At 43.6% G+C, this 13012-nt stretch overlaps 1 protein-coding gene across 3 annotated transcripts in view; it reads left to right on the plus strand.

Annotated features, from left to right (window-relative positions):
• The window catches only part of AOAH (acyloxyacyl hydrolase), a 176864-nt gene that overhangs the window by 148476 nt on the left and 15376 nt on the right, over nucleotides 1–13012 (plus strand). For all 3 annotated transcript variants that reach the window (XM_040644102.1, XM_008686500.2, XM_008686501.2), the window contains exons 16-19: nucleotides 3515–3687; nucleotides 10196–10254; nucleotides 10343–10402; nucleotides 11722–11818. In XM_040644102.1, the coding sequence (XP_040500036.1) occupies nucleotides 3515–3687; nucleotides 10196–10254; nucleotides 10343–10402; nucleotides 11722–11818 (389 nt within the window). The remainder of the gene's footprint in view (nucleotides 1–3514; nucleotides 3688–10195; nucleotides 10255–10342; nucleotides 10403–11721; nucleotides 11819–13012) is intronic.

The raw sequence follows: 13012 nt of genomic DNA on the forward strand, positions 1-13012 counted from the left end.
CAGGGCTGTGTCTCTAGCCAAAAAATAATCATTAAATAGGGAGTTTGGGAGACTTTTCTCCATCTTAACTCATCTTGGCTTTATGTGATTGGAGAGCCATAGCTCAGCATAATTGCTTTGGGCCAAAGTGCTAGTGTATCAGCAGGAAAAGAAAAAAAAAAAACTGAAGTGCCAAGGCAAAAGTTAATAAGCAGGATGTGCTGGGGGCGCCTGGGTGGCACAGCGGTTAAGCGTCTGCCTTCGGCTCAGGGCGTGATCCCAGCGTTATGGGATCGAGCCCCACGTCAGGCTCCTCCGCTATGAGCCTGCTTCTTCCTCTCCCACTCCCCCTGCTTGTGTTTCCTCTCTCGCTGGCTGTCTCTATCTCTGTCAAATAAATAAAATCTTTAAAAAAAAAAAAAAATAAGCAGGATGTGCTAGCCTTACCGATGATGGAAGGTATGGTGTAGACACTGGCTTGCTTCCATTTCACCCCCACTGTCACACAACACACACACACACACACACACACACACACACACACTCACACACGGTGAGTATCAAACCTGGTCACTCTGGGTGGGTCCTCCTGGGCTGAGCAAACCCACAAGGCAGCCTCAGTCCTCTTCACAAACTGGGATCCTTCTAGCACTTCTGTACATATGCAAGTCGAGCCAAAGCCCCTACCTACCCTTCTGCCCTTAGTAGGTAGGCAACCTATTCTCATATCTTTAGGAGAGCTTTTTATTCAGGTTAGAGAGATTTTTACTCATAAAGTAGTATAATTTTCCCCTAGGTAACAGAAAACATGAATTTAGCATTCTGTTCTATATGCTGGGGTTTTGTAAAATAGAACATCTTTTCTTTTCTTTCTTTTCTTTTCTTTTTTCTCTTTTCTTTTCTTTCTTTCCTTATATTTTTTTCAGGGCAGGGTGAGGGAGTTCCAAGCAACCCATTAGATAGTATAGAAGTACGTACACCACCCATGACTAACACCTTGCTGGCAACCCCTAACCTCAGCTTTGCTCTGCCTTCTCTGTGCGGGTACATATTGCTTGTCACAAATGAGCCAAAGTGATCTTTGCATCTGTGATCAGCCTGTCACCTCTGGGCAGCAGCAATTTAGAAAGTGATTTTATTTGACTAAGTGAAATAGGTGGGGATCAAATGACATAAAATTACAATGCTTTCAGCTCCTTCCATTAAAGCTTAGGTGGAGTCCGGGTTTTTTCCCCCTTACTTGAGAAAGAATAAAAATGAGAATCTGTTTTATTTTTATTATTTTTATGATTACAAAATAACATCTGTTGCGAAAATAATACAGGGTGTAGAAAGTGAGTTTCCCCATAATCACTCCATACCACCCCCCACCAGCCTGCTCCAAGGTAACCAATGGAGGCAGTTTAATGTACTTGCATCCAGATTTTTTCTATGCAAATTCTAACTTACAGACTGATTAATATTCATTGAAATGAAATAATAGTATGCTTACTGCTCTGTAATTTGTTCTTTTCAATCAACAATACTTTTTAGCAGTCTTTTCCATGCTAATACATACAGACTACTTCATTATTTTTTAATTTTTTTAATTTTATTGAGTTGAAATTTACATAATATAAAATTAACCATTTTAGAGTGAACAATTCAGTGGCATTTTGTAATTCAGAATGTTGTATAACTGTCACCTGTGTTAGTTACTTCTTTCTTTTTAGTGGCTGTATAGCCTTCTACCTCAAGGACTTACTATAATTTATATAACCAGGCTTTTTGGCTTTTTCTAACTTTACACTATTTTACATAATATTGCAATACTTGTGTGTACATCTTTGCACATTTGTGGAAATGTTACTGTAAATTTCAAGGTCAAAAGTTAAGCCAACTTCAAATGCTGATACTTTTTTTTTTGAGAGAGAGAGAATCTCAAGCAGACTCCACTGTGTGCAGAGCCCAACTCTGGGCTCAATCTCATGACCTTGAGATCATGACCTGAGCCAAAATCATTAACCAACTGAGCCATCCAGGCACCCCAAATGTTGATACATTTTGAAAAATTCCCTCCAAAATGGCAGTATTAGTGTCCATTTAGGAGCTCCCTTCGAACTGATAACAGTGGACGGGCGCTTTCCTGCCTCAGTAGGTAAAGCATGTGACTCAGAGTTGTAAGTTTGAGCCCCATGTTGGGTGTAGAGATTACTTAAAAATAAAATCTTAAAAAAGAAAAATTAAATTTTTTTAAAAAGTGTTAATACTGGACACCCCTGGGAGTTTCTTTCTGTTCCTTCCTTTCGTGTCATTTATGCCTCAGGTCCAGCCTGTGAATAATAGACTTACTTTTTCTGGTTTGGGATCTGTATTAAGTTCCTGAAAGCTGCCATAAGAAAACACCACACACTGAGTAACTTCAGACTCACAGTTCTGGAGGCTAGAAGTCCAAAATCAAGGTGTCAGCAGGGCTATGCTTTTTCTGAGAGGTCTAGAGGAAAATCGTTTCTTGTCCTTTATGCTTCTGGGGGGCTCCTGGCAATCCTCAGAATTCCTTGGTTTGTAGGAACCTAATTCCCGTCTCTGTTTCCAGCTTCACATGGCCTTCTTTCCTGTATGTGTGTTTGCATAACACCTCTTCTTGAAAGGACACTTGTTTTTGAATTTAGGGCCATCTCTAATCTAGTATGACCTCATCTTTACATTTGCAAAAACCTTGTTCCGAATAAGGTCACATTCTGAGGGAAACTATTCAACCCATTCTAGGATCATTATGTAAATTTGGAGTTTTAAGGACTCAAAATAGAAAACAACTTATTATTCCATTTAGGTTAACAAAAGGCAGTTTAAAGAGTAGATGAAAATCTTATAGAATTCTACAATCTACTCCCAGGTTAATGCAGGTTAGTATCTTAACTCGAAGTATTCCTAAAAGTGTGTAAGTTCAAATTCAGTGTAGAAAGGAAGGATGTAGTGTGGATACAGAATGTCATTTTATTTCTCAGTAGAGTTGTATTTTCTTAACTGTGATATATGTGAAAAGTTAAAAAGACAAAGTTACAGATCTCAGAGGGTCAAACAAAGAATATGTAATACCACACTCCTTTGATTCTATTAACGGTGTGTATCAGTCAGGATAGGTAAGGTCATGCCGCAGGAAGAAACAGCCTCAAATTGTAGTAGCATAAAGCAACAAACATTTACTCATACTACATTGTTGCCCAGGGGTCACCGTGGGACTCTGTTCCAGGACTCAGATTAGTGAAGCAGCTGCCATATAGAACATTGCCCAGACTCATGGCCGAGAGCATTCTAGAGGCTCTCATATCAACAAATGTGACGCATGTCACTTCTGCTCACAACTGATAGGCTAGATCAGTCACATGGCCCACCCAACCACAACAGGGTCAGGGAGCCTAATATATTTCGCAGATAACACCCATAACTACTACACTGTGTGTATGGGGCAGGGGGAGGAGGGATGGGGAGATTAATGTATGTGTATGCATTTATCCTTATCTACTAAGATATTTTTTGTTTCTTTCACCAACAGGAAAGCTGACCCAGTCCCAGAAATGACCACTCCTGAGAAATTATACTCGAACATCATGCAGACTCTGAAGTATCTAAATTCCCACCTGCCAAATGGCAGCCATGTTATTTTATATGGCTTACCAGATGGGACATTTCTCTGGGATAATTTGCACGACAGATATTATCCTCTCGGTATTGGTTTGAAGATAATTTTACTCTTTAACAATGTCAGTTATAATATTTGTAGTTCAAATATATTTAGTTCTAACCATATAGGAATACACCTAAAATGTCACCACGGTGCATAGGTCAGAGCTGGTGAAGGCAAGAGCCCTGAGGTGTGGATCTAAAGGTCAGTATCCAAAGATGGTCAGAACCAGATCCAAAGTCAGAAAGGGCAGAAATTTTTAATGTAGAATTAGGACAAATTGAAGGGTTAGAGTTTAAATCAGGAAACTCCTTTAACAAAAAGTGAAATCTAGAATAAGCAGATGAAGCTCAAGTCAAAGAGAAGGATTTCTCCGAACCTCAATGGTGAGTGCCCCCTGGTGGCCAGAATTCTAAGAAATTCTGCAGACCCTGGTGGCCCTTAAAATTCTACCCAATGCATCCTCCAGTGGGCTTGCTTGCTGCCTCTACACTCTCTCAGCGTCCTTGACTCTGAAATGCTTTAAATATCTGCAGAAACTTCCAATAGCATCTCTAGCATTCCAGATGCTTTCTAAACATTGTAAAAGTAATAGTAATTCACATCAGGAAGGGCTGCCATGCTGATCCTTAAAACAATCCTGTTCATCCAATTAATGATATTTTTTTAACAAAATTGAGTTCCATTTTATAGATGAAGAGCCCAAGGCTCCAGATGTTGCATAGCTTATTGTATATATGATCTGGGTATAGTAGGGCTCTCTTTCTCTGTGTTTGGGGGAGAATGTCCTTTCAAAAAATATTTATTATGTGCCAGGCCCTGTTCTAGGCACTGCGTAAACATCAGTGAACACAATAATCAAAAATCCCTGCCATCATAGGCTTGTATTCCAGTAGGAGTATGCCAGAGGATAAGTGTGACTAGAAAAATAAGCAGGGTAGGAGGTTAGGAAGTGCTGGCCTCAGGCCTCTCTGACAGGCATCTACGATGAGGGGCCTGGGTACCCTCCCTTCAGCCTCATATCAACAACACCTGTGCCAGTCTCTCATTAGAGAGGTGGCCCCTTCCCTGGTATTGCCATAGCCCCCTCTTTAGGCGCCCTGCTAAAGTGTTCTGGAGGTCCGAGCAGTTTCTAATGAGTCCGATGAGAAATTCAAAGGGAAAAACCTGAAACTCCTTCCTCAGTGTCCACCTTAGGGGGAGGGGGTAGAGCGCTTTTCCTTGCATTAATAACTTCTCTGTACCTTTCCAGTCTCCTCTTCTCCTCCTGTAGTCCCTGCTTAAGCCAACCCCCACCACCACCTCCTTCAGGAAGTTCCAGCCCTCCTAACACACGAAAAGAGCAGGTCCCCTTTACCTAGTTCTCAAAGGGCTCTGGTCCCTTCACCAGGGGGACAGCAGTAAAGACCTACTTTCTAGGCTTCCCACCAATAAGACTGAAGACAGTTTTCCTCTTCAGTTACCAAATGCACCACAAATATCATTCTCATCCCAGCAAAACACTGTCCAGTTTCCCAAGAGGAACGTATATTCCTTCTGTTCCCACAGCTTTGACTGTGACCCTTGGAAATAGTAGCATGGTCACACAGAGAATTTGACTCCATTCTGGGCTTCCTTGAGCATGTGAAGGACAACCACATGGGCCAAGAATGTCTCTTTGAGCCATTGGGGTTGAAAATTTGAGTTCCCCCAACAGATGTTTTCAGATTCCTAGATTTCTCTCATGCGAAGAAATGCTTGGGGAAAGAAACTTGAGGACAGGGGAGATGTGCTTCCAATTTACTCTGTCACATCCATGGGGACTTGACTTTGGGTTTTCTGACTTTAAATCCCATTTTCTTTCCGTGAACTCTGGTTAGACGATTCCATAAATTCTCTCAGCTATGCCACATAATTCGCCTGACTCAACCGCAGTAGGTAATAATGACACCATACAATTTGGAAGGGAGGGAAAGAAGGTGACTGGGGAGACTTATCAGTCACTCTGGTGGATTCTCTAGGCCAGCGGTTTTCACGTCACCCCTACTCATTATCACAAGTGGAGAAGGGGTGCTACTAACATCCAACGGGTAGAATTCAGGGTTACTCCTAAACATCCTGCAATGCACGGGACAGCCCCCCACAACTAAGAAGAGCAATAGAGCCAAGGTTGAGAAACCCTGCTTTAGGCTGTGCCTTGTCCTCAAATGTCCTTTCCCCAGCCACTAGTCAGGCACTAGCATTTCACAGCACAAAAAAGGAAGAAGGAAAAGGTAGAACGAGTTTGTTCTATATAAACAACCCTGGTTTTGAAAAAAAAAAAAAAAATCCAATTAGGAAGAAAGTTGAAACCATCTAAAATTTGTTTAATGTTTTTAAGTTATTATTCATATCCTAAATTATCCCTGCTGCCTGGTTGCCATGGGAAATAAATTATAAATTCCTCCACGAAGCATCAGTATCCTTCCTAGACAGCCTGGGGAAGTAGGTAGGATTTACCCAGCTTCTTCATTTCTCCTTTGGCTGGTGCATAACTCACGTAAGATGAAAGGCTTGAGGGGAGGGCTACTGCCCTCCATCTCAGTTCTGCTCTGGCTTCACATCCAGTCTTTGGACCTTCACTCCCATCAGACGTGAGCCAGTAGTGAAGTAAGTTAACGCCAGGCCAGTCTCAGGGTTTGGCTGCTCTGCCTAGGTTAGGATAGGTCTCATCTTAATCAATAGCCAAACACCAAGTCTGGTTCCCAGGGCACTGTGCTAAGGATTGTGTATGCAAATAAACAGGGTTTTCCATTTATTTCTATCTCTGAGCCTAGAAACATGGTGATGATGCTCTCTAGACCTGACATGAGCTACCCATTAAGGATTAAGAAAGAGGTCAGGAAGCAGGAGCCAAGCAGAACCCCTGGGTCAGTGGTGCATTTTCTGCTGCCTCAGTAGGACTGGTAGGAACTCAGCCTGACCATTCTCCTAAGATAAGGTTAAATGCCATAGCACCAGATCAGCAGGCAATGGAGGCCCAGGGCAAGAATAGATTTCTAGCTCGCTCCTGCCAAGGAGGAGGGGTTAATAAATCCCTCCTGGCATCTCTTAGCCATGTTTGAGTCACTCCCCAGTCAAAGCCTGGCTGCCAAGGGCTGCGACAGCTCCACAGTCTCTACCAGTAATTAAAATTCCTAACAAGTCTTTTTGAGGAATAATTACCAGAAAGTAAGTCTCGCACATTAGGATTCTACTTACATAGATCTTTTCAAGCTTGACCAGGGATAAGTCCTCTCAGACACAGTCTATGAGAAAGGCAATCTTTCCATAAATATGTCTGAGATACCTATTACGTGCTTTGGGGGTAAAGATGATACTAAAATGGTGTCCTTGTCCTCAAAAGAGAGAGAAAAGACAATTCCACTGGGGAAAATACTGTATAGATCCTGACAGTGAAATCACCTTGTGCCACTGATACGGGTACAAGCCATAGTCATTCTGGGTGCTACCGGAAGGGTTAGATTATAGTCAAAAAGTCCAGGATTGCTGCTACAAATAAGTCTGCAAGTAGACCTTTCTTGAAAGGCCTCTGCCACAAAACATCAACAACTTAATTTTTCCCCAATTACTCTTAAACTTGAAACGTACTATGTTTTAAAGTACCTTGCAGTATACCTCTTATTTTATTACTGGCTTACTCCCTGTCTGAATTCATAGGGTTTTACTAAAGTTTTGTACTTTCAGATGGTATTTCATGGAGGTGTGGCTGATCTTTGTTGGTACTAAGCTTTTATTTCAGTGGCAGTCCCAGCATTAAGTAAATGCCGAAGACTCTGCCCTAAAGAACTAATAATGACTGAGATATGAGCTGCTCCTACAGCCACTTGGGGTAGAACATGCCCTTTAATCTTTGGGGGGACATATGGCAGCCACTGGGCCGGCGCACTGGCTCCCCACCCCTTATGCGTGGGCACACGTGCGTGCGCGCATGCGCGCACACACACACACACACACACTCACTCACTCTGATAGTTCCTCAGCCTGATAATTCCAGTCCTCTTGCCCCTGTCCTGGGCATTTTTGACCAGCTTTCTTTACCAGATTCACTTCTGACCAGAATGTTGCAGACACTGCCTCTTTATAGGTACGACATGTAGGTAAGATCAATCTTTATACCAGGGCTCCTCAAGATGCAAGAATACCATTGAAAAGTAATACCTAAAAAGAAAGAGTGAATAACCAACTGACAGCACCAGTAAGTGGAGAAAAGCATGAGAACTATTTTCCCTTCTCCCTTTCTTTAAACCATAAGTCCATCATAAGCACTCCCAACTGACCTTCCACATGGCCAGCTCCAGAGTCACCCTACCTTCCACAGCAGAAATCCCAGAGAGAAGAGAAACCAACTCATTACACCTTTCCCAGTTCCCTCCCAACTGCAGCTAGCATGCCTTTGTTCTATTCAACAGACCTACCTACTCACCTAAGGATTTTTCCTGAACCAGCCTTGTCTAATTAGAGCTCGTGCCAGAATAGCAAGAAGGGGGAAAGGGACAGGGATTGAGAGAAGGCCCAGAAGGAGGACACACCTTGTAGTCTCATCCTAAGGTGTGCTGGGACCCCAGCAGTAGGACAGCAGGGAGAGAGGAGTAAGCCAGGATGGACAAGGCTATGGCTGGACTTAGCCTGTAGAGGGGAGCCGGCAGATGAATCCCCAGTATCCAGTAGCAGGACAAACTCTGGTCCCCCTGGATAGCAGAGCAACCAGCCTTGCTGGTGGGAAGGGGGAGGGTGCAAGAGTATTACTTGTAATCAGGGCTTAGGTGCCACCACCCACAGGTTAAAAAGACTTCAGCCACTGGGCAAGGGAAAGAGAGAGGGAGGCCAGTTCTCAGGGAGAGGGGATTCATCAGGGCCAAGCAGGTTGACAGGGTGCCAGCCAAGCTGCTTAAGGTTTATTACATGGCCCCAGCCCAACAACAACAACAAAAATAAGATGGTGGAGGGAAGGCTGCAGTGGGGGGCAGTACCAACAGGAGGCAAGAGCCAAGTCATTGGGACGCAGAGGATGGAGGATGGGGAGTGCAGGTAGGAGGTGTTAGTCACTGTGGCTGGCTAGGCTGAGACAGATGGGGACACATACAGAAAGATAAATTACAAAACACACACACACAATAGAGGGAAAGAAGCCTCAGCGGTGCAAAACGGGATCTTGGAGAAAGATGAGAGCTCAGGGCTCCATGTTGAGCATAAAATGAAAGCAAAGACAGAAGCTAGTGGCTTGGGATTCATCTAAAATACAAAGACGCAGACACCTTTGAGAACAGAGGACGCCTGGTGTGTCATTGTGACTGTAATGACGATAATAAGCCTGTGGTTTTCCAGTCTTGGGATTCACTCACCCACACACAGAGAGAATACATATTTCCTTTATGACAAGAAAATTGAGTCTATCTACCAGTCTAACTGATCTGAGGTATAAGTGAAAAATAAGACTGTGTTCCATCACCTTCAATCTTTCCCTTCACTCTGAGATAGGTCCTTATTTTCCTTTATTTTTTCAAGTGTGAGAGAAGTATTAATGGGTAAGACATCAGTCGTTCACCCCTGAGATTTGGGAGGGCCTCGGTTTTGTGTCTCAGCCACAGCATGAAAGTTGATTCACCTCCGGGGGTGAATAGGCTAGGAGGTGGGGGGAGAGGGGAAGTGTGTGAAAAGAGAGAAGAAATAACCCTCACAGATTCTGGGTCTACAACTGATGTTTGGAAAGATTGGATGAACTCACCTATGGCACTTAACGCTTTTATTCTTTTTTTTTATAAGCTTTATTTTATTTTTGTTGTCATCTCTATGCCCAATGTGGGGCCAAAACTCACAACCCTAAGATCAAGAGTTGTGTGCTCTTTCAACGGAGCCAGCCAGGCACCCCCACCTTTATTCTTATGTACCTCTTTAACCTGTACCAAAAACTAAATTAGAGCATATCTAGTAATTAGGGCTCAAATAAGATGTGCACTGGGCTGTGGAGGGATAGCACGTGCTGTCCTCTCCCATTCAGTGGCCACTGACGCACTTGTGGAGGCTTGCAGTCTCCCAAACTGCGGGGCAGTGCGTGGTCAGAACTTCAGACACCTAGAATGTCCTGGCAGGTCCTCAGCATGGGATAATTGGGCAGATCTGAGTGTTACATAAAGTCGTGAAGGAGGGTTTGGCCAACTACCACCTTGCATGCTCTCCGTACCCCATGGGAACCTGGCATCTCATACCATTGCCAGGAGAAAGCCACTACTCCGCAAGTCCTTTGTTAGTGGTGTTCCAGTCTGTGTGGGGCCTTCTACTGGGGTCCAGAAAAGGGCAGAAGCTCGAGATGGGAGTAAACTCCTTAGGACCCCTCCCCAGCTCAGTCTGATTTCTATGGCACTCAGAAAGAAGGAATGCTCAGGCATTCTTCAAAAGCAATGCTGAAGGAAAACTCAGGGCAGGTCCCTGGAAGTGCCGCCCTTCTCAGGAAAGGCAGGATCACCCACAAGTGTCCCTAATTGGCTGCTAGATCTGAATAAGTACAACATACCAGACCTCTGTGTCTTCCAGGCCAACTAAATAAGGATGTGACCTATGCACATTTCTACTCCTTCCTGAACTGTCTCCAGGTAAGCCCACAATGACTTGTTCCAAAGCCACATTCCCTGGTACTGGCCTTGTTCCTCTGTAATCAAAGCGGTGTTTTCTTACTCTCAGGTCAGCCCCTGCCACAGCTGGATGTCCTCCAACAAGACACTCCGGACTCTCACTTCAGAGGTAGGATGGTAGCAGCTCCTTTGATAGCATCTTTGATCATCCTTTCCCGGTGTTTACTGCAGCATTTCCACTGGGAAGGGGATTTGGGCAGGGCAATGGCCTCCAAGCCGATGAATAAAAACATCAAACTGCCAGGATGTTTGAGAAGTCAAGAGAATGTGGGGTGCCCTGTCCCTCTCTTTCTGCCACACTCTGGGTCTGGGGCTCTGGCTGTGTCTCTCAGTCACTGTCTCTGTTGTGTGCCTTTCTGTCTTGTACGCACACATACGTGGACACATGTATATCCCTTTTAAAGCTGGTCCTAGGTGTATTTGTAGACACAGAGAGGAGTGAGCAAGGTTAGGCCCACGGATGCCTGGCATTCTCTCAAGGTGCATGAGGACCAGGTGCTCCACAGCCTTTCTCTCTTCTCTGAGGGGATCCGTGGTTCACGTACTTCTTTCACGGATGGTGAATAAATCTCTTTGTGAAAGATTTATTGATTGTCTTTACAAAAGAAATATATTTCAATTTAAAAAAAACTTGAGGAATATAAAAAAGCTGAGACACAAAGAATAATAGCAAAAATTACCACAAATCCCATCACCCAAGTCAGTAAGTATGTATGTCTTTCCAATATGACTTTCATAGATATTTGGGGGGGTTGCCTACACAGTATCAGAGTACAGATATTGTTTTGTGCCTTCCAATGTGCATAAGTTATTCCTCCACATGATAATTTTGTAATCATTTTAAAGCATGCAGCCCATGAATGTACTGTGATTTATTTCACCCCTTGGTGCTGGACATATAGGTTGTTTCCAGTTTTTCACTATGAAAAATAGCATTGCGATGAACCTGTATGTGTGTATGTGTGTGTGTGTGTGTGTGTGTGTGTGTGTGTGTGTGTATTTCTATACTGTGTCTATTTCCTTCAGACAAATTCATAGAAAAATTATTGGGTCAAAGGGTGTGCCATGTATAAGGGTTTAATCCCTGTTTCCAAATTGCTGTCTAGAAAGGTGAAACAAATTGACATTCTCAGTCACATCTCCCATGGCAATATTCTAAATTATCGTGATTATTCATCTTTTCTTTGCCAATCCCATGGGAAAGAAGTGGTATCTTATTACTTTAATTTTCGCTGATTGATTCCTAATGAATGTTAACAGTTTTGTATGTTCGTGAGCCATATGTGCACGACGAGAATTTCACGGGCAGAGTTTCCCTCCACTGGTGGCTCCGAGCGAGGGTGGGGACTATCAATGTCTTTGTTCTGCCTGAGTCGTCTCACTAAAGTCTAGTTTTCATGGAATTCTCCCTGCTTCTTTTGTATTCAGAGAGCAAAACAACTCTCCAATACACTGAAAAAAATTGCAACCAGCCAGAAATTTACGAACTTCGATCTTTTCTACATGGATTTTGACTTCCACGAAGGTAAGTGTTGTTTGGAGTAGGTATTGACCCAAGAGAAAAGTAGCCGCTACAGTGTAGAGCCTGACTGAGCAGAGCTTTTATAAGCCAACAGGCAGTAGATCAGGCAGGGTGGTCCCTGCACATTCTGACCCACTCACAGCTCTGAGTATTGAAGAAAGATAAAGTGTGAGACCCTTTCAGGGAGGGGAGAAGCTTACCATCGCCTCCTCATTTCGCCATCATTTTCGAATCCCTGAAGCAAGAGAGCCAATGACCAGTTGGAGACAGCTTTGGGCCCAGGGCCAGTAGATCGATGGATTCACCTAGCTCATTCTTGCCAGTTGAGCAATGCCCTGCCTACCTGTGGGCTAGAGATGAGAGTGAGCAGGAATAAGGGATAAGGCAGTGCCTCCCGTATGGACACTGAATGACCTAGGGACTCAGTGGCAGCGCAGAGTCCCAGCCCCCACACCTGATGTAATTTATCAGAGTCCTTAAGGGAGGGACCTCAGATTTGCCTGTGGCCAAGTGGACAACCCATCTCCCAGCCTTCTGGAAAGAACGTCGCTGTTTCTTTTCTAGCATTCTGTCGGAACACAGGGGTCACTGATGAGTGGCCACCCAAAAGTAGGCGTGATTGTGGGAGCTACTGATTTATCCTTTAAGTTTTGACTCTGAAAAATTGTTATTTATTGACTTTAATCCTCCCAGTCTCATTTTCATTGCTAAGCACTTGTTATACAAGAGAAAGGCCTCCTGTTGATTGACTGCCAGCTGAGATGATGCTAATGGAAAGCTTTACAGTGTATGCAAATGATGGAAGAGGTCTCATCCAGAGTTTATCATCTCTCTCTTCCTGCCACCAACACCCCCAGCCCCAGCATCTGGGATGAAGCAGATGGCCATCATGAATTATCAAATTTTACATTAGCTGACACGTATTGCATTGCACACTCTCCTACTTCAATCCTGAACAGCTTTTCAACAGGACTGATCTCCCTTAACTAGATTTCCTGCCTAGGTGATACATAATTCTCTCCTGGGGAGAGACATTTTGATAAATAACCTCTCATTAAAATGCAGAGCTAAAGACTCATTAATGAATTCCTGGTGTAAACAAGTGCACCACCAAGTGATCTTTGATGATCATCAACCTTGAATATAGATAAAGTTATTAAAAATATAATAATGTCTAACATTCACATGGGACTTTTC

The sequence above is a fragment of the Ursus maritimus genome, unplaced genomic scaffold, assembly GCF_017311325.1.
Source record: "Ursus maritimus isolate PB19 unplaced genomic scaffold, ASM1731132v1 scaffold_3, whole genome shotgun sequence".
NCBI classification, from domain to species: domain Eukaryota; kingdom Metazoa; phylum Chordata; class Mammalia; order Carnivora; family Ursidae; genus Ursus; species Ursus maritimus.